The 17,630-nt window shown below is 34.9% G+C and overlaps 1 protein-coding gene across 3 annotated transcripts in view; it reads right to left on the bottom strand.

The window, feature by feature from the left end:
- LOC118553187 (protein diaphanous homolog 2) overlaps positions 1 to 17,630 on the bottom strand; it is a 951,294-nt gene that overhangs the window by 903,031 nt on the left and 30,633 nt on the right. For 2 of the 3 annotated variants that reach the window (XM_078064453.1, XM_078064452.1), the window contains exon 2: positions 1,436 to 1,468. The exons of the other annotated variant lie outside the window; for it this stretch is intronic. In XM_078064453.1, coding sequence (XP_077920579.1) covers positions 1,436 to 1,468 — 33 coding nt within the window. The remainder of the gene's footprint in view (positions 1 to 1,435; positions 1,469 to 17,630) is intronic. 3 annotated transcript variants of the gene reach the window in all.

Raw genomic sequence — 17,630 nt, forward strand, 5'->3', positions numbered from 1 at the left:
TGTAACTCAGTTTTATTCTGGTTTCTGTTAGAAAGCACATGCATACCATCAGCTCATGTTAAACAAGCACACGTTAGATGTGAGGACAGTAATCTTCACTGCCATGTTACTGAGTCCTTATAAATTGTTTCAACAGTACAAACTGTATCACAGAAGTTATTACAGCAATTTACATAAATTTCTGTTGACTCCCTTCCCATTAAAAGAACATACTTTTCATTTTGATTCAAAAAACACTTTTTTTTTAATTGAAAGCTGTACTTTGAAAGAAATATAAGCAGTTTTATGTAGCTTATTTAGGATTACAAAAATTATTTTAGTACATGGTTTCCTACAAAGAGATTATATAAATCACAGTGTTTTAGAGCTGGGAAGAAATTTGAAAAATCATCTAAACCAACTCTCTCATTTCACAGAAAAAATGACTCGCTAAATTTGTAAGTCCCTGGTTCCGATCCCACTGTTCACATTAAGATTCATTTCTTCAAATTATCTTGAACTATACTCCAATTTTCTTTTAATTCTTTGAGGGAAATTAAGTTGGTTTAGATATGTATTTTCAAACAACTCAAGAAAAAATATAAAGTAATCCCAAATAAGCTTGAGTAATATCCAACAGTCGAATTTCACTAAAAAATATGGTGGACATAAAAGCACTTAAATATGCAATCGACCATTAAATCAATGTATCTCTGTTCATGTCCCTTCATGTCACTTTTGTAGTGCAAGCTTTTTACTGAGTAGCATTATTTACATATATCCTTGATCTTCCACTATGCCCTTCATTTCTATCTAGAAAATAGGCTTCTGCTTTCAGCAATAACTTGATAAGAAAATGAAGTTAAGCTATACGCTTTTACCTCCTTGAATCACCAATATTTTACATTATTTGTAATTTCACAAAGAAAAAAACTGACACTGCTTAAAATACTGTATTTTAAAAGTTTAGCTATAAAAGGGCACACTTAATGTTAAGCCCATAACTTTTAATAAGTTTTACTATGATAGCCTCAGCTCAAAATATTTAAGAATATTAAATTTAAAAGCACATATCTAACATGATAAACTTAGCTTCCTTTCTAATTTAAATTAATTTCCCCCAATACTGATATTAATCTTTTACTTAGTCACAGTTTACTTAGCTATCAAAAAAGAAAAAATCTGTATTTTCCAGAGTTAGATTTATATACAAAAAAAATTTTGGTTAAGGTATATATCAGGATAATATCAAAATTTTATTTAGCTCTCATATAATTCTTTAATATCCATAAAAAGAAAAGTCACTCTCTTGACAAATCTTCCATTATACTGTACTTTGTAAACATCTAGATATATTTTATATCTTACATATATCAATGCTTTAATGTCCACCCACTTTAGTAAAATAGGCAACATGCATAAGTAACATAACAACATGCTACTAAGACCACCTTACCACATCATCTGCCAAAGTTTTTATTTGAATGTTCTATTAAAACCAAAAGGAAAAAAAAGAATACCTGTCAGATAAGAGAAATTCATAGATCAAACAAATTAATAAGTGATACCCATTCATTTTATTAATTATAACTAATCAAAAAGAATTATCAAAAGTTTAAATATATAACCACATATGTTCTTTACAAAAGGAAAAAAACTCTTTAAGGATTAAAAATGAAGATTTGGATGGGTGTGTCTATTTGTTTTGTTTTTATAAGGTGATAGCAATTTATTGAATTCTGAGTGCTATTTGTTTTTAAAGATGACTAGCAAGGTCCCCAAGTCAGATTTGGATCAGACATCATCACCATAGTGCTCAAACATGAGAAAAGATATAGCAAAGTCATAAGCCCTTTCAAGTTTTTTCAAAGTTTTAGAATGAATCATACTTTTAAAATAAATAAATTTTTAAAAATAGGAAAAATGTCACATTTAATATTAATGAAATAAAATGAAACAGCTGAATGTAGAATTCAGTTACATCTGATAAAGGACATCTTTATAAATATTCTAGATAAAATTGAATTAACAGATTCTGTTAACATATGTCCATTTCTCAAAAATTCCAACACTTGTTTTTTGCATGTGGTTTTCTACTTCTAATGCTGCGAAGCACTTAAAATGGTGTATCTTAGTTAATAAAAAACAGTGGTTAATAAAAACTACCACACATCAAAATGGGCACCACTATTTGATTAGAGTACAGCAATACTAAAGTAATAAAGCAATATTACAATAAAGCAAAGTAATAATAATTTAGTAATCTTCCATGATTGAGAAGGTAATTCAAGATCTTATAATAACATATGATCAGCATGAAGGGCAGGTATTATATTATAAATATGCTGCAATGCTAATTAAAAATTTTGATTAGGAAGGAAAGAGATTTTTAAAAGTCACCAGTTAAGAATTGAAATTAATCTTTCTGCCACATCCTATGCATTTATGTCTTACAACAGAAGCTGAATGATGTGCATCAACTTTGTCAAGCTTGCTCACAACCCTTTTTACTAAGAAAAATGTGGTCATCTCACTGGTAAGGAGAATTCATTATGAGTTCTAAGTAAGTGAGAATTATTTGGTCTCAGGATCTCATGAAATTGTCTTCAAACACCACCAACCAAATGCTGTAAAGGATCATTCTCCTCTGGATCAGCTGGGACAAATACACTATTATAAGTATAGTTCTTTTTCTAATTTTAATCCATTGATTCCCTCAGGAACCTATACTTCTACATTTTTGTACTATGTCTTCATCACACCCCAATCAAATTTTATTGCCTAGGGAAAAAGAAGGGTGAATATTCATATCAGAACTAAAGCCATTTTAATAGAGATTAATTCACAGAGGACTATCTCTACATATTTCCTCTTTAATATTCATACTGAGTTAAAGAAAATCTTTATGTACAACGGCAAGCTTCATGATTGCCTGTAACGTAAAATCTGAGTGAGAAATGTCAAATTCTCAGATACCATGCCACCATCCAGATATGTACCGGTCCACCTGTTGTTTTAGTAGGCAGATTATACAGTTCTTCAAGCAATTACTTCTTTTCTTTCTATCCTTTGGAGATATAAACTCAAAGACACATCTGTATCTTCAAAGTGAGAATGTAAAGGGAAAATATAATTTGATTCAGTCAAATTATCTAGCTTAAGGTACAAATATGTCTGGAATGCTTTAAATTTATATCTCAATTGAATGTATGGTGACAGTTTGATCAGGGGGGACAGAAACAAGAAAAAAAGTATTGCTAGTTATATTTCTACCTCATCTTATGGGAAGAAATTTGAGTTTTCTTCTATAACCCCACTTGCTTTTTTTTTTGAAATTAACTTTTTTGTCCATACTTAATCTCACAGTACGGAGTTAGAGAATATTAAAGTTGGAAGGAATTTAAGATGATCTGGTCAAAACCTCTCATTTTACAAATTATGAAACTGAAGCTAAGTTACCTGCCCGGACCACAGATCTATCTGGTTATGACTACACACTAACTCTCAGTCAACATATAAACTTTTCAGTTAGTATAATCAAGATCTAGGATATTAAGATTGAATTACTGAATTGAAACAGTTCATGGTAATCTCAAATTCACAGATATTCCGTTTAGGTAACTGCCTTTTCCCATCATTACCCAGGAAGTCAAGCATCTTACCAAAGAGCATTCCCCGGGCACCCAAAGTCTTTGCCAACATGTCTTACATGTAATCTACTGAACTCACATGTGGCTAATTGGTTATAATCCACATAAAATGTATATGGAAATGAATTCTTAAATTTTACCTTCCTAATTACTTCTTAATACTGCCACAATTCTAAGAGTCAAACCATTTCTCTAAGCTTTCAAGGAGGACGGCAGGAGGAAAAATGAGTTCCACTATAACCAATGGAAATACATGAGCACAAAGGGGTAAAAATGCTGTTTCAGAGGATCAGAACAGACTTTCAAAAAGGAGGGTAAGTAACATTTATGTTAATGGTAATATCCACATTCCATTTATCCAGGTTTAAGACTTCCATGTCACTCCTTCATTCCCTATAGCCAAGCAGTTGTTAAGTCCCACAGTATATGTTCTGCAATTTCTTCTTCATTTGCATACAAACTATTCCATTTTAGATTCTAATCCCTGGAAACAGCCTCCTAGTAATTACCTCTGTTTCCATTCTCTCCTCATTGCCAAAGTAATCTTAAAGCAAAGATCCAGCCCAAACCATCATCACCTCTTACCTAGATTTCTATAACATCCTAGCCTGTCTGTCCCCTGCTTCCAACTTTACCATCCTAGTCAATTTTGAACATATCAAAGTGATACTGGTAAAACCAAATTCAGATTATGTTACTCCTTTGCTCAAAACTTTCCAACAGTTCTCCGGAAAGAACTCAAATACATGGAGGCTAAAGAGCATCCTACTAAAGAATGAATGGGTCAACCAGGAAATTAAAGAAGAATTTAAAAAATTCATGGAAACAAATGAAAAGGAAAACACAACTGTTCAAAATCTTTGGGATGCAGCAAAGGCAGTCCTAAAAGGAAAGTATATAGCAATACAAGCCTTTCTCAAGAAACAAGAAAGGTCTCAAATACGCAACCTAACCCTACACCTAAAGGAGCTGGAGAAAGAACAGCAAATAAAGCCTAAACCCAGCAGGAGAAGAGAAATAATAAAGATCAGAGCAGAAATCAATGAAACAGAAACCCAAAGAACAGTAGAACAGATCAACGAAACTAGGAGCTGGTTCTTTGAAAGAATTAACAAGATTGATAAACCCCTGGCCAGACTTATCACACAGAAAAGAGAAATGACCCAAAAAAAAGCATGAATGAAAGAGGAGAGATCACAACCAACACCAAAGAATACAAACAATTATAAGAACATATTATGAGCATCTATATGCCAGTAAATTAGATAATCTGGAAGAAATGGATGCATTCCTAGAAATATATCAACCACCAAAACTGAACCAGGAAGAAATAGAAAACCTGAACAGACCTATAACCACTAAAGAAATTGAAGCAGTCATCAAAAATCTCCCAACAAACAAGAGCCCAGGGCCAGATGGCTTCCCAGGAGAATTCTACCAAACATTTAAAGAAGAATTAATACCTATTCTTCTGAAACTGTTCCAAAAAATAGAAATGGAAGGAAAACTTCCAAACTCGTTTTATGAGGCCATCATTACCTTGATCCCAAAACCAGACAAAGACCCCATCAAAAAGGAGAATTACAGACCAAAATCCGTGATGAACACGGATGCAAAAATTCTCACCAAAATACTAGCCAATAGGATCCAACAGTACATGAAAAGGATTATTCACCACAACCAAGTGGGATTTATCCCTAGGCTGCAAGGTTGGTTCAACATCCGCAAATCAATCAACGTGATACAATACATTAACAAAAGAAAGAACAAGAATCATATGATCCTCTCAATAGATGCAGAAAAAGCATCTGACAAAGTACAGCATCCTTTCTTGATCAAAAGTCTTCAGAGTATAGGGATAGAGGGTACATACCTCAATATCATAAAAGCCATCTATGAAAAATCTACAGCAAATATCATTCTCAATGCGGAAAAACTGAGAGCTTCCCCCCTAAGGTCAGGAACATGGCAGGCATGTCCACTATCACCACTGCTATTCAACATAGTATTAGAAGTCCTAGCCACAGCAATCAGACAACAAAAAGAAATAAAAGGCATCCAAATCAGCAAAGAAGAAGTCAAACTCTCACTGTTTGCAGATGATATGATACTTTATGTGGAAAACCCAAAAGACTCCACCCCAAAACTGCTAGAACTCACACAGAAATTCAGTAATGTGGCAGGATATAAAATCAATGCACAGAAATCAGTGGCCTTCCTATGCACCAACAACAAGACAGAAGAAAGAGAAATTAAGGAGTTGATCCCATTTACAATTGCACCCAAAACCATAAGATACCTAGGAAGAAATCTAACCAAAGAGGCAAAGGATCTGTACTCAGAAAACTATAAAATACTCATGAAAGAAATTGAGGAAGACACAAAGAAATGGAAAAACGTTCCATGCTCATGGACTAGAAGAACAAATATTGTGAAGATGTCAATGCTACCTAGAGCAATCTACATATTCAATGCAATCCCCATCAAAATATCATCCACTTTTTTTAAAGAAATGGAACAAATAATCCTAAAATTTGTATGGAACCAGAAAAGACCCCGAATAGCCAGAGGAATGTTGAAAAAGAAAAGCAAAGCTGGTGCCATGACAATTCCGGACTTCCAGCTCTATTACAAAGCTGTCATCATCAAGACAGTATGGTACTGGCACAAAAACAGACACCACTAAAAGAAACAGTTCACGGAACTATAAAGAGCTGTTTGACAAGATTAAGCAGTCATTTTTATGTAAACTAAACTTTAAAACATATTTTTAAATGGTTGTATTAAGATACATTTTCATCTATACTTGTGGTGAGCATAACATAATGAATAAAGAAATTGAATCACTATGTTGTATACCTGAAACTAATGTAACATTGTGTGTCAACTATACTCAACTAAAAAAATTTAAAGATTATCCTAGGGCGCCTGGGTGGCTCAGTTAGTTAAACATCTGCCTTTAGCTCAGGTCATGATCCCAAGGGTCCTGGGACCGAGCCCCACATCAGGCTCCCCGCTCAGCAAGGAGCCTGCTTCTTCCTCTCCCTCTGCCTGCCGCTCTCCCTGCTTGTGCTCTCTCTGTGAAATAAATAAATAAATAAAATCTTTAAAAAAAATTATCCTAAAATTTTTTTTCATTCATAATGATGTTCTATAGGGACAAGCTCTCAAATTTTACCTGAATGTAATTTATATAGGTACATCCATCTCTCTCTCACATGACATGTAAGCAGACATAGATTTTACCCCTGTGTACAAACTATAGAGCTACTATTATACAGTTAAAAATTTTTAAGCAAAAATGACCAAAAAAAAAACCTTTATTAGAGTCACACCCCTGAATTAAAAGCACTGATTAAAGTCATTTTAGTAAGCTCTTACTGTGCAAAACGAATGGTAATAGTCATTAGGCTGAGGGCATACTGTACCAATAAGTATAGTGACCATGTATTTCCATTAAAATCAACTCTGGAAAAGCAATAAGCTTGCACTTAGTCAAGCAATTAGAGTTTATTAAACTTCATTTGTGATCAGTTATATTAAATATAACTTAGTACAGTATTATGAGTATTGTATAATTATAAAAGTATCACTCTAGAGTCTCAACCCCTTAAGAGAAATGGCTGATAGAAATACAAGAGTCATTATTGCAAGAAAATTAAGTTTTAATTTTCACAATCAAGCAGAAATTAACAAAGACAGCAATATGTAAAGATTCAACTCTTATACCTATTACATGGTAATACAATGTTGTATAAACACTGTGCAATGACTCCCACAGAAATTGGACAACTAAACTGTATATAATTTAAAAGTCTCACCATCAGCTAAAAAACTTAGTCACACAATTTGACTATTTTCTTCTCTTTTAAATAAATAAGTTGGCCATCACAATAAAAATGAAGGGTCAGTTATTTACCCAGCTTTAAGTTTCTTGCTAAGAAGGGCAAATTGACACAGAAAACCATATCCGGTTCAATTGAATGAATATTTGAGCTTCTACTATGCACCAGTTCAGTGCTGAGTACTAGGAATACAATCATAAACAAGGTAAACACGCATTATTCCTTTATGGAGCTTGCAGTCTAGTTGAAGATGAGATTAATGAAAGATCACAATAGAGAAATACTGAGAGCTCTAATAGAGCAGTACCCTAAAATAACCTCAATATACTTTTCAGATTAATAGGGCCCTTAAGTAAGGCCATCTATATCAACCACTTATCCAGGGTTTGATTTCTCTGGACAAAATTTCTGCCCAATGCCTATTCAGATCAGTGGCAGTAACAGAAGGAAGTACTCTTCAAAGGCCTGCCTTTTACTTTTCAGATCCTTTACTCACTCTGAACTTTATAAACCAGTGAGACCAATCAAGGCAATTCAAGGCCATTTAATCACCTGTTATCCAAAACGAACATTTGGTTCAGACATTCAAATACTTTATTTTAAAGATTTTTTGTAGGGGCACCCGGGTGGCTTAGTCCGTTGAGTGTCCAACTCTTGATTTCTGCGCAGGTCACGATCTCAAGGTCCTGAGATCCAGCCCCTGTCAGGCCCCACACTCAGCGTAGGGTCTGCTTGTCCCTCTCCCTCTGCTAGTGTACTAGATTTAAAGGGGATTTAAAGAGCCATGGCCTTGCAGGGCAAAAGCCTAGTAGTTGAGATGAGGTAACAGGCATTAAGTTCCTATTCTCCACCTTACTTTGCTGTTGTTAGCATCTCAAACTGCCCATTTCATCATTTCAATAAAGCAATACTTCTATATTTTTGTAACCATAGGGACATCATCTCAGAAGTACTGTCAAATCAAAAGCCTCAAATTTTAACCCACCGGAGCTCTTGGCTATTACAAAACAAAATTCTTTCCACAATTTTTTATGACAAGAAAAAAATTCCTTTTGGGATTTTCTTCTCAAGATGCTCTTTCAATTTATAATGAACAAAATGTGTATCTACCAGAAATCAAACAGGACATTGCAGTATAGGGCTTCAGTTTTCTCCATTAAGCAAAAGACCATGTTACTTCATTGGATAAATTTCATAAAACTGTCATAACAAGATAAAAAAGTCTTAAACTGTTTTGCTATGAACTTCAATCTTTAACTGCCAACAGGAGTAACTATGATATAGGAATCCAGCAGCGTCTTCTGTGTAACAACCATACTCAGCTTCAGGACTAAGGGTGAAGCATTCAGAAAATATATGTTTGCCACTTAGGTCTTAAAAAAAAAAAATCACACTAATGAATTGGAGGAAATCATTTAATACCTGAATTAATCAGAAACAAGTGTAGGAATAATCTAGGTTTCTAAGAGTAGTAACTACTTCTGTAAGTGTAGAAATAACATTTATTTGTTTTGTACTAAACTATTTCAAATGGGAAAATTGTATGGACATGAAAATTCATCTTTTAGTCTGAATAAAAAGCAACAGAAATGAAAGCTAGTTTTACACAAATACAAATATTTCAAAACACAGCATAGTACCCTGTACATAACAGATACTCTGAGATCAATGAGTTAGCCAAGTGGGGCTCAACATTTAATTTTTACCTTCTCTGTTTTAAAAAAAAGAGAAATGCCTCATCCAAACAATATGTTTGAGTACCCATTATATGCCCAGCAATTTATGGCACATACAAGTTTAAGATCTAATTCTGCCCTTAAGTCCTCTACAGTCTAATTCGAGTGAAACCTAATCACATATAAACAAATGCTAAACTATGAAATTCTGAGGTATATCACCCCCCCCCCCCCCGCCGGCACTATCACATGTCCTATCTTATTATCTTCACAACATTAACCAATACTGAAATTATCTTGTGCACTTATTTACTTATTTGTGTCCTATTTTCTAGAAAACAAATTCCCTAACAACAGAGACCTTAATTTACCTGTCTTATTCACTTTTGGATCTCTAACACTTAGAACAGTAGCTGGCACATAATACCTGCTCAAATATTTGGTGAATAAATTAAGTACAATAGGAATTCAGAGAAGAAATACATAAATGTAGCTTCATTTAGAAACTATAAAAAAAGTACCCTAATTGTTGGATAGGATTTGAATAGCCAGAAAGAGGGGACAAGAAGAAAGGTAGAAGCAGCAGCATTAGCATTTTATTTTACTTTAGGGAAGCAGCCTTATGAAATACAGGGTTGACGTTGAAGGGTATTAAATTTTGAACATGTAGGGTGGGGACAGATTAAAGATAATCTTGAAAACCAAAGGAAGTAGTTTGGACTTAAGTCTCACAACTACTGAGACTTCTTATGATTTCCTAATTCAGAGACAGACTTGGAGAAGGTGGTACTTTAGAAAGATGACTTCAGGTAGTACAAGTCCACAATCTCTTACCTGAAACCCTTGAAGCCAGATGTGTTTTGGAATTCGGAGTAAAATTTTAGAAAGGAATATGGTATGTGTTCCATATATAAGAAAATACACCCAGTAGGATCTAGTGTAGCACCCAAAATCAAATGCATTCATGGTTAACAGTGAAACATGAATATTCCACAAAACAGGATAGACAGATAAAGACTATATATAGCTTCAGGTTGGGTCAGGTTTTGTGGCTGAATGAGAAAATTCTGTTTTCAGAGATCTCAGATTTTAGAATTTCAGAGAAGGGTTGTAAGCTTTAATATTCAGGATAGATTGGAGCAAGAATCAAAGGCTAAAAAAGTAGCTTGCAGAGATCAGCAAGTTTGGTCTATTCTACCTAAATACTAGCTACCATTTAATGAGCATTTATTATGTGCCAGGCACTATGCTAAGAGCTTTATATGCATTGCCTCATTTATATCCTCACAGCAATCCTATTATATAGGAATTTACTGTCCTATTTTACAGGCCAAGAAATCAAATTTTGCAGTCATTAAGTCATGTGCCTAAAGTCACAAAGATAATAAATTACACAGTTAGGATTAGTATTTAGATATGAGTAGAATCCGAGCTCTAAAACCTCAATCTATTTTCTGAAGTCAGTCGGCAAGAGTCTTCATCAGTATAACAATACTAGTTAAAGCTCAAGTTCTTTTTCAATCTTGGCCTTTCCATGTACATTTGCTCTGCTTAGAGCACTCACCCCACACCCCCTCCTCCACCTAGCCATCTCCTACCTAGTCTCAGATCAGATTACAGTTGGTCCTGTGATAGTCTCCCATGGTTCCTAACTTCTCCTTTTGTAACACATATCAATTATCAATTTCTTATCAATGACAGTCTTCCTTGTTATACTGTACATTTAATGTAGTAAGGACTAGTCTCTCTTGGTCCCCACTGTGTTCTCAGTTTTGTGTACTACTAGCACACAGCACTCAAACCTGTGATGACTGACTGAATTGGAGAGGGGAGGAGAGAGACAGACACCGAGAGATCCAGTTGTGAGGTGGTAAGAGATGACTAGGATGGTAGCTATGGAAATAGAGAAGGCAGTTACTATATATAATTTTGCTTAAAATTATGCTTGTTATTGAAGCAATGTACCCAGACATATGACTGTTGTTTGTATTAAAAAGGGTAATTTAATATCTGTTGTTGTGATTACCATCTTTAAAACACACAAATAACCTCTAATTGGCTATGATTATTACTCTGGAGATACCTCACCTCACAATGACTTAAATAACCACATCATTTAGTTTTCTAATGTAGCTGCAAAATTAATCTGACAAAACAAAATGATTCACTCCTTTAAAGATTCAAAATTATAAATCACTTAAAACGGAAAATTATTCTTGAGTTGTGAATAAGGTATTATTATAACACATTTATAGAAAAGGGCACATAAAAATCAAACAATGATTTGAGTTAATTTCACTCTTACTACTTTTAACTGATATTCTTGAATTTGCAAATAATTCCCAATTCAGGGAAGAGCTGGAGTCTAAAAGTTCATTTTTTTGTTTGTTTGTTTGTTTTTTTAAAGATTTTATTTATTTATTTGACAGAGAGAGACACAGCAAGAGAGAGAACACAAGCAGGGGGAGTGGGAGAGGGAGAAGCAGGCTTCCTGCCGAGCAGGGAGCCCGATGCGGGGCTCGATCCCAGGACCCTGGGATCATGACCTGAGCCGAAGGCAGACGTTTAACGACTGAGCCACTCAGGCGCCCCTAAAAGTTCATTTGTATAGCAGTTATTTAGCTTCTGGAACACATGTTCCCAAATATGCAACCAGTAAAAATGGTTTCCAAAGTGAAAGTAGACAACCATCTCCCCATGGAAAACAAAACAGCTTATTTGAACTCATATAGGAAGAACTTGTTTAAATAACTAAATATTGGGGCACCTGGGTGGCTCAGCTGATTAAGCATCTGGCTCAATTTCGGCTCCGGTCATGATCTCAGGGTCATGACATGGAGCCCAGCGTCAGGCTCTGTGCTGGGTGTGGAGCCTGCTTGGGATTCTCTCTCCCCCTCTTCCCCTCCCCGCCTAAAATAAATAAATAAATAAATAAATAAAATATTTAACATCAACTATTTAACACTGAAAAATTTAGGCAAAACATGATTATGGTAGGCAAAAATGACTTCAAATTAATCCTCACAACAAACCTATAATGTAGGTATTATTATTATTCCCATTTTACTGATCAGACAAATGAGGCACACAGAGGTTAAACAAAACCATTTTATAATATTCTCTGACCTGTATGCAGTATCACCATGCCAGCTAATAATATACCTTCACAAAGTAATTAGCAAAGATAGGACTATGATATGGTATGATCCATCAATAGTACAAATAGAGGCATCTCAACATATTCAATAATTCCCTTGGTTGAAAACCAACAAAAGTTTTAACCTGACATCTTAGATCACTTACATAGTTTACTTTCAGAATTAGAGCAAGAGCTACAGAGCACAAAGGTCATGTACCTCCCAGATCACTCACAAGAACTTGTGTATAAAAGCTATTGAATTAATTTTCTGACACCAATAACACACAGACCTTTTCAGGCACCTGACTAACCAACTATAAAATACAAAATCATAAGTGACAAAATGCACTCTCAAGAGCATATACTATAAGATTTTTCCCATGGTATTTGCATTTTAAAAATACAGAAGGAAAATGGCATGAAAGAAATAACAATCTCTGTAAGATGAATTCTGTTTGGATTTGCATTAAAAATGTTTATTCTCTTTATTTAAACTGCATTAAAAATTAGGCATGCCCATCTTACAGAATAAATTCTACAAAGATTAAAAACCTCCCCCCCAAAAAATGATTTAAAACCTTCCCAATTTCCTTCATCTACCTTAGTTCCAGTAACACCCAAAATTAGTATTTTAATTTAATCCTTGAAGGACTTTACGATTTCAACATAAGTTTCTGGAGACAGCCAACAATGAAGAATTCATTCTTTTTGTCCTAGCTTTGTCAAACAGAAGCTTTCCTTGAATTCCAGAAAGAAGGTAGAGCCACAAACTTAACAGTCTTACTAAATGCAATCAGGAGAGGGAAAACCAGTATAAAATTAGGTCATTCTGTAAAATACTACTAGTCTCTACATCCAATATGTTTTAACTAAATCATTATAGGGTAGCTTCAAGGGAAGAAAAAAAACCTAAACTGAAATCAAAGGATTATTTCAAAAATATTCATTTATAACTGAGTAGTTTGTTGCAAGCCCTCTAGAAGTACATTTATCATGAGTAAAATCTGCCAAATTGATGGGAAGTTTTCTGCCAAAATCCATGTTGATGTGACCATACAGCCCAAATGTAACATTTGTTCTTAGTGAATGGTTACTTGGATTTTCTTCTGCCTTCTCCTCTCCCTGCCATTAAGACCAATGAGAATGTCCCAGCTTAAAGAACATAGGAGGTTATACTACTAAAATAATCCTTAAATTATATTATGTATTTAAATACTCTAAAAAGGTTTATCTGAAGTTTTACAATAATCAAGGATGAAAATAAAGATCTTAAATATTTGGTGACAAGGCTAAACCTAGATGGCTATGTATTATAGAGACTGAGAAGTGTGCTCTCAATCTCTTCAAGAACAAGTGATTAAATATAAGGTCCTTGTTAGCACTAAAATTCTGTTTCTGTGCTATATTTCTAGTAAAAATATGTGCTTAACCTAAAGACTTTGATATGTGAACATAGAAGGATGAAATTTTCTTTTAAGTTTTCATTTAAATTCCATTTAGTTAGCATAGTGTAATATTAGTTTCAGGTGTACAATCTAGTGATTCAACACTTCCATAAAACCCCCGATGCTCAGCAGAACAAGTGCACTCCTTAATCCACATCACCTATTTAACCCATTCCCCCCACCCACCTCGGAAAGATGAAATTTTGACAAAGGCTGGAAACATGATGTATTAAACACTACAAAGGAAAAGATATATCACATGACCAGGAGAACAGTTAGGAGGAAAAATTTTGGGAAACTGGGAGAAGCTGTATGTACACCACTTTTTATGAACTAACCAAGTCTGGTAAAGGAAGGAACTGCCAAGTAACTACTGACCAAAAATAAAGGGAAACCGCCAGATTGAGGTTAAGATAATTGTTGGGTAGGCAAATTTGACCTAAATCCAAAGTTTATACCTGGAGACTAAAGAAGTTTCAATGTGTTGGTTAACATTCAGGCAAGACTGACCAGGTGCTGGGGTGGGGGAAAGGGGAAGAGAGGTAGGAAAAGAGAACCATAAAAATCCCAATCACTTTAATCATGTAGGTTAAACCAGTTTTTTTAATGTGTCTAGGACTTCCACCTCTGCCCAGGTTTATCACCCTGCCCAAAACAACAAAAAATACACATAAATATTTCAAAAATGTTTTCAAGATGCTGAACACCAGACAATAAATTCCAGTGATCCCTGAAAGACAGTAAACAAATGAGGTGAGGCTTACAATTGCCCCAGCATACTGCCTTGAGAGAGTGTCCATGTTGTGGCCCAGAGAGGGGACCCAGGCAGAGCACTGCAGACTTCCTGAGTTGAGGAGTTGAGAATCCAAGGACACCAGCCTGCTGGAATTTACAAGGCAGAGTGCCAGAAAGGAGAAAGCTACAACAGAGAGAGAATTAAGGAGACCTGCTGCAGAGGTACAAACTGCGTATTCAACACAGTGCTGACTGGCACATGTATGCAGAGCTGGATGCCAGGAACCTGGGATCATGACCTGAGCCAAAGGCAGACACTTAACCACACAGGTGCCTCGGAAAGATCAGTACATTTAAAGACATATGTTGCAGAAACTATCCAAGATGAAACAAAGATAAGAAAACAAATAAAAATGAAAGGAGTATCAGTATAAGAGAGAGAATTTTAAAGTGACCAAATATATGTGTAATTGAAGTTCCAAAGGAAGAGGATGGGGAATAACAAATATTTAAAGATATAATGGCCAAAAATGTTACAAATATGTTTTTTTTAAGAAACTATAAGCCCACTGATCCAAAAAGCCCAATGAACCCCAATAAAAGAAACATGAAGGAAATTACAACAAGGCACATCTTACTCAAATCACTGAAAAGTAGTGGTAGAGAAAATATTAAAAACAGCCTTAGGGGAAAAAAAAGACAATAAAAGGATAGAAGAAGGTAAACCAGCTAACACAAGTCAAAAGAAGGCCATAGTAGCTATATTAATATCAGACAAAGTGGATTTCACAGCAAAAAATATTACCAAGGATAAAAAAAGGTCATTTCATAATGATAAAGGGGTCAATTAATTAGGAAGATATAAGGATCCTAAGTGTTTATGCCTATAATAAGAGCTTCAAAATACATGAAGCAGAAACTGATAGAACTGAAAGGAGAAATAGACAAATCCACAATTAGTCAGAGATTTCAATGTCCCTCTCTCAATAATTGATAGAACAAGTCTACAGAAAATCAGCAGGAATATGAGGACTTGAACAATACTATCAACCAACCTGATCAGACTGACATTTTTAGAACATTCCACTAACAGAATACACATTCTTCTCAAGTGCACATTGTACATTTATCACAAAACAAAGTTTCAATAAATTTAAAAGTATTCAAGTCATATAAAGTATATTCTCTGGCCACATTAGAATTACATTAGAAATCAAAACCAAAAGATTTCTGGAAATCCTCCAAATATTTGGAAAGAAATATACTTCTAAATAACAGATGGGTCAAAGAAGAAAGCAAAAGAGAAATTAACAAGTATTTTGAATTAAATGAAAATAAAATCACAACAGAACAGAATTTGTGGGATGCTACAAAAGCAGTAATTAAGTGGGAATTTATACAAAAAAAGTCTACATTAAAAAATATGAGAGTTCTCGGGCGCCTAGGTGGCTCAGTTGTTAAGCGTCTGCCTTCGGCTCAGGTCATGATCCCAGGTTCCTGGGGTCGAGTCCCACATGGGGCTCCCTGCTCTGCGGGAAGCCTGCTTCTCCCTCTCCCACTCCCCCTGCCTGTGCTCCCTCTCTCTCTCTGTCAAATAAATAAATAAAATCTTAAAAAAAAAAAAAAAAAAATGAGAGTTCTCAAATCAATGACCTTAGCTGCCACCTTAAGCAAATAGAAAAAGAGCAAATGAAACCCAAAGCAAACAGAAGGAAATCATAAAAAAATGGAAATCAATGAAATAGAAAAACAATATAAAAATAATAAAACCAAAAGTTGTTTCTTTAAAAAGATCCTTAAAACTGATTTAAAAAGAGAGAGAAGGGGCACCTGGGTGGCTCAGTCGTTAAGCATCTGCCTTCAGCTCGGGTCATGATCCCAGGGTCCTGGGATCGAGCCCCACATCGGGCTCCCTGCTCTGCGGGAAGCCTGCTTCTCCCTCTCCCGAGACTCCCCTTGCTTGTGTTCCCTCTCTCGCTGTGCCTCTCTCTGTCAAATAAGTAAAATCTTTAAAAACAATAAAAATAAAAATAAAAAAATAAAATAAAATAAAAAGAGAGAGAAGACCCAACACTAGGATTTCATGGGTATATCCTACCAAAATCAATTGTACAGAAATGCTTTCAGAAAACTGAAGAAAAAAAGCAAACTGATTCTTGGTTTGGGGAAGAAGATGATAGGTAAGGAAGTGATTTCCAAGGGGCAAAACCCTTTGGAGGTGTGTGTGGATATGTTCACTATCTTGATTGTGATAATGGTTTCACAGGTGTGCACATATGCAAAATTTAGCAAGCTGTACACTTTAAGTATGTGTGGTTCCATGAATGTCAATTATACTTCAAGAAAGCTGTTTAAACAAATTCACAGAATAGACACAGATAGACAAATAACTATATACAAGTAACCAATTTATCTCCATTTACAAAGTATGAAAATAACAGGACTAAATTTATTCTTTAATATACTATAACATACAGATTCAAACGATTTGCTCCCTTTCTTTATTATTTTTTTTTTTTTTTTTTTTTTTTTAAAGATTTTATTTATTCATCTGAGAGAGAGAGAATGAGAGACAGAGAGCATGAGAGGGAGGAGGGTCAGAGGGAGAAGCAGACTCCCTGCTGAGCAGGGAGCCCGATGCGGGACTCGATCCCGGGACTCCAGGATCACGACCTGAGCCGAAGGCAGCCGCTCAACCAACTGAGCCACCCAGGCGCCCCGATTTGCTCCCTTTCAAAAATAGTTAACTATGGTTACCATTGCAAGCATTGCAATGCTAGACTCAAAGCAAAATGCAACCCTCAAAAGTAAAGAAGCAATGGAGGCATCTTATTCTCATGCTATTATGTTTATAAAATGATTTATATGTTAAGACTACTACTTTCAGCTATGTTTAAATACATATTAAGTAGCAGTCACTCTCAAACCCCAATGCGGTCTGTCAATAATCACACATGAAAATAATTACATGTAAACTTTCTTGCAAAATACTAAGTCATTGAAGCTTAAAATAAAAATAAACATGAGCCAAAGCATCACATTACACCTTCTGTGTGCCTTACTTGTTCTTAACTGTGACTGCTAACTCCAGTGATGAGAGAATAAATCTTTACTATTTAACCAACATTGCTATATTAAAGCATATATAATCCAGCCATAAC

Source organism: Halichoerus grypus, chromosome X (genome assembly GCF_964656455.1).
Source record: "Halichoerus grypus chromosome X, mHalGry1.hap1.1, whole genome shotgun sequence".
NCBI lineage: Eukaryota > Metazoa > Chordata > Mammalia > Carnivora > Phocidae > Halichoerus > Halichoerus grypus.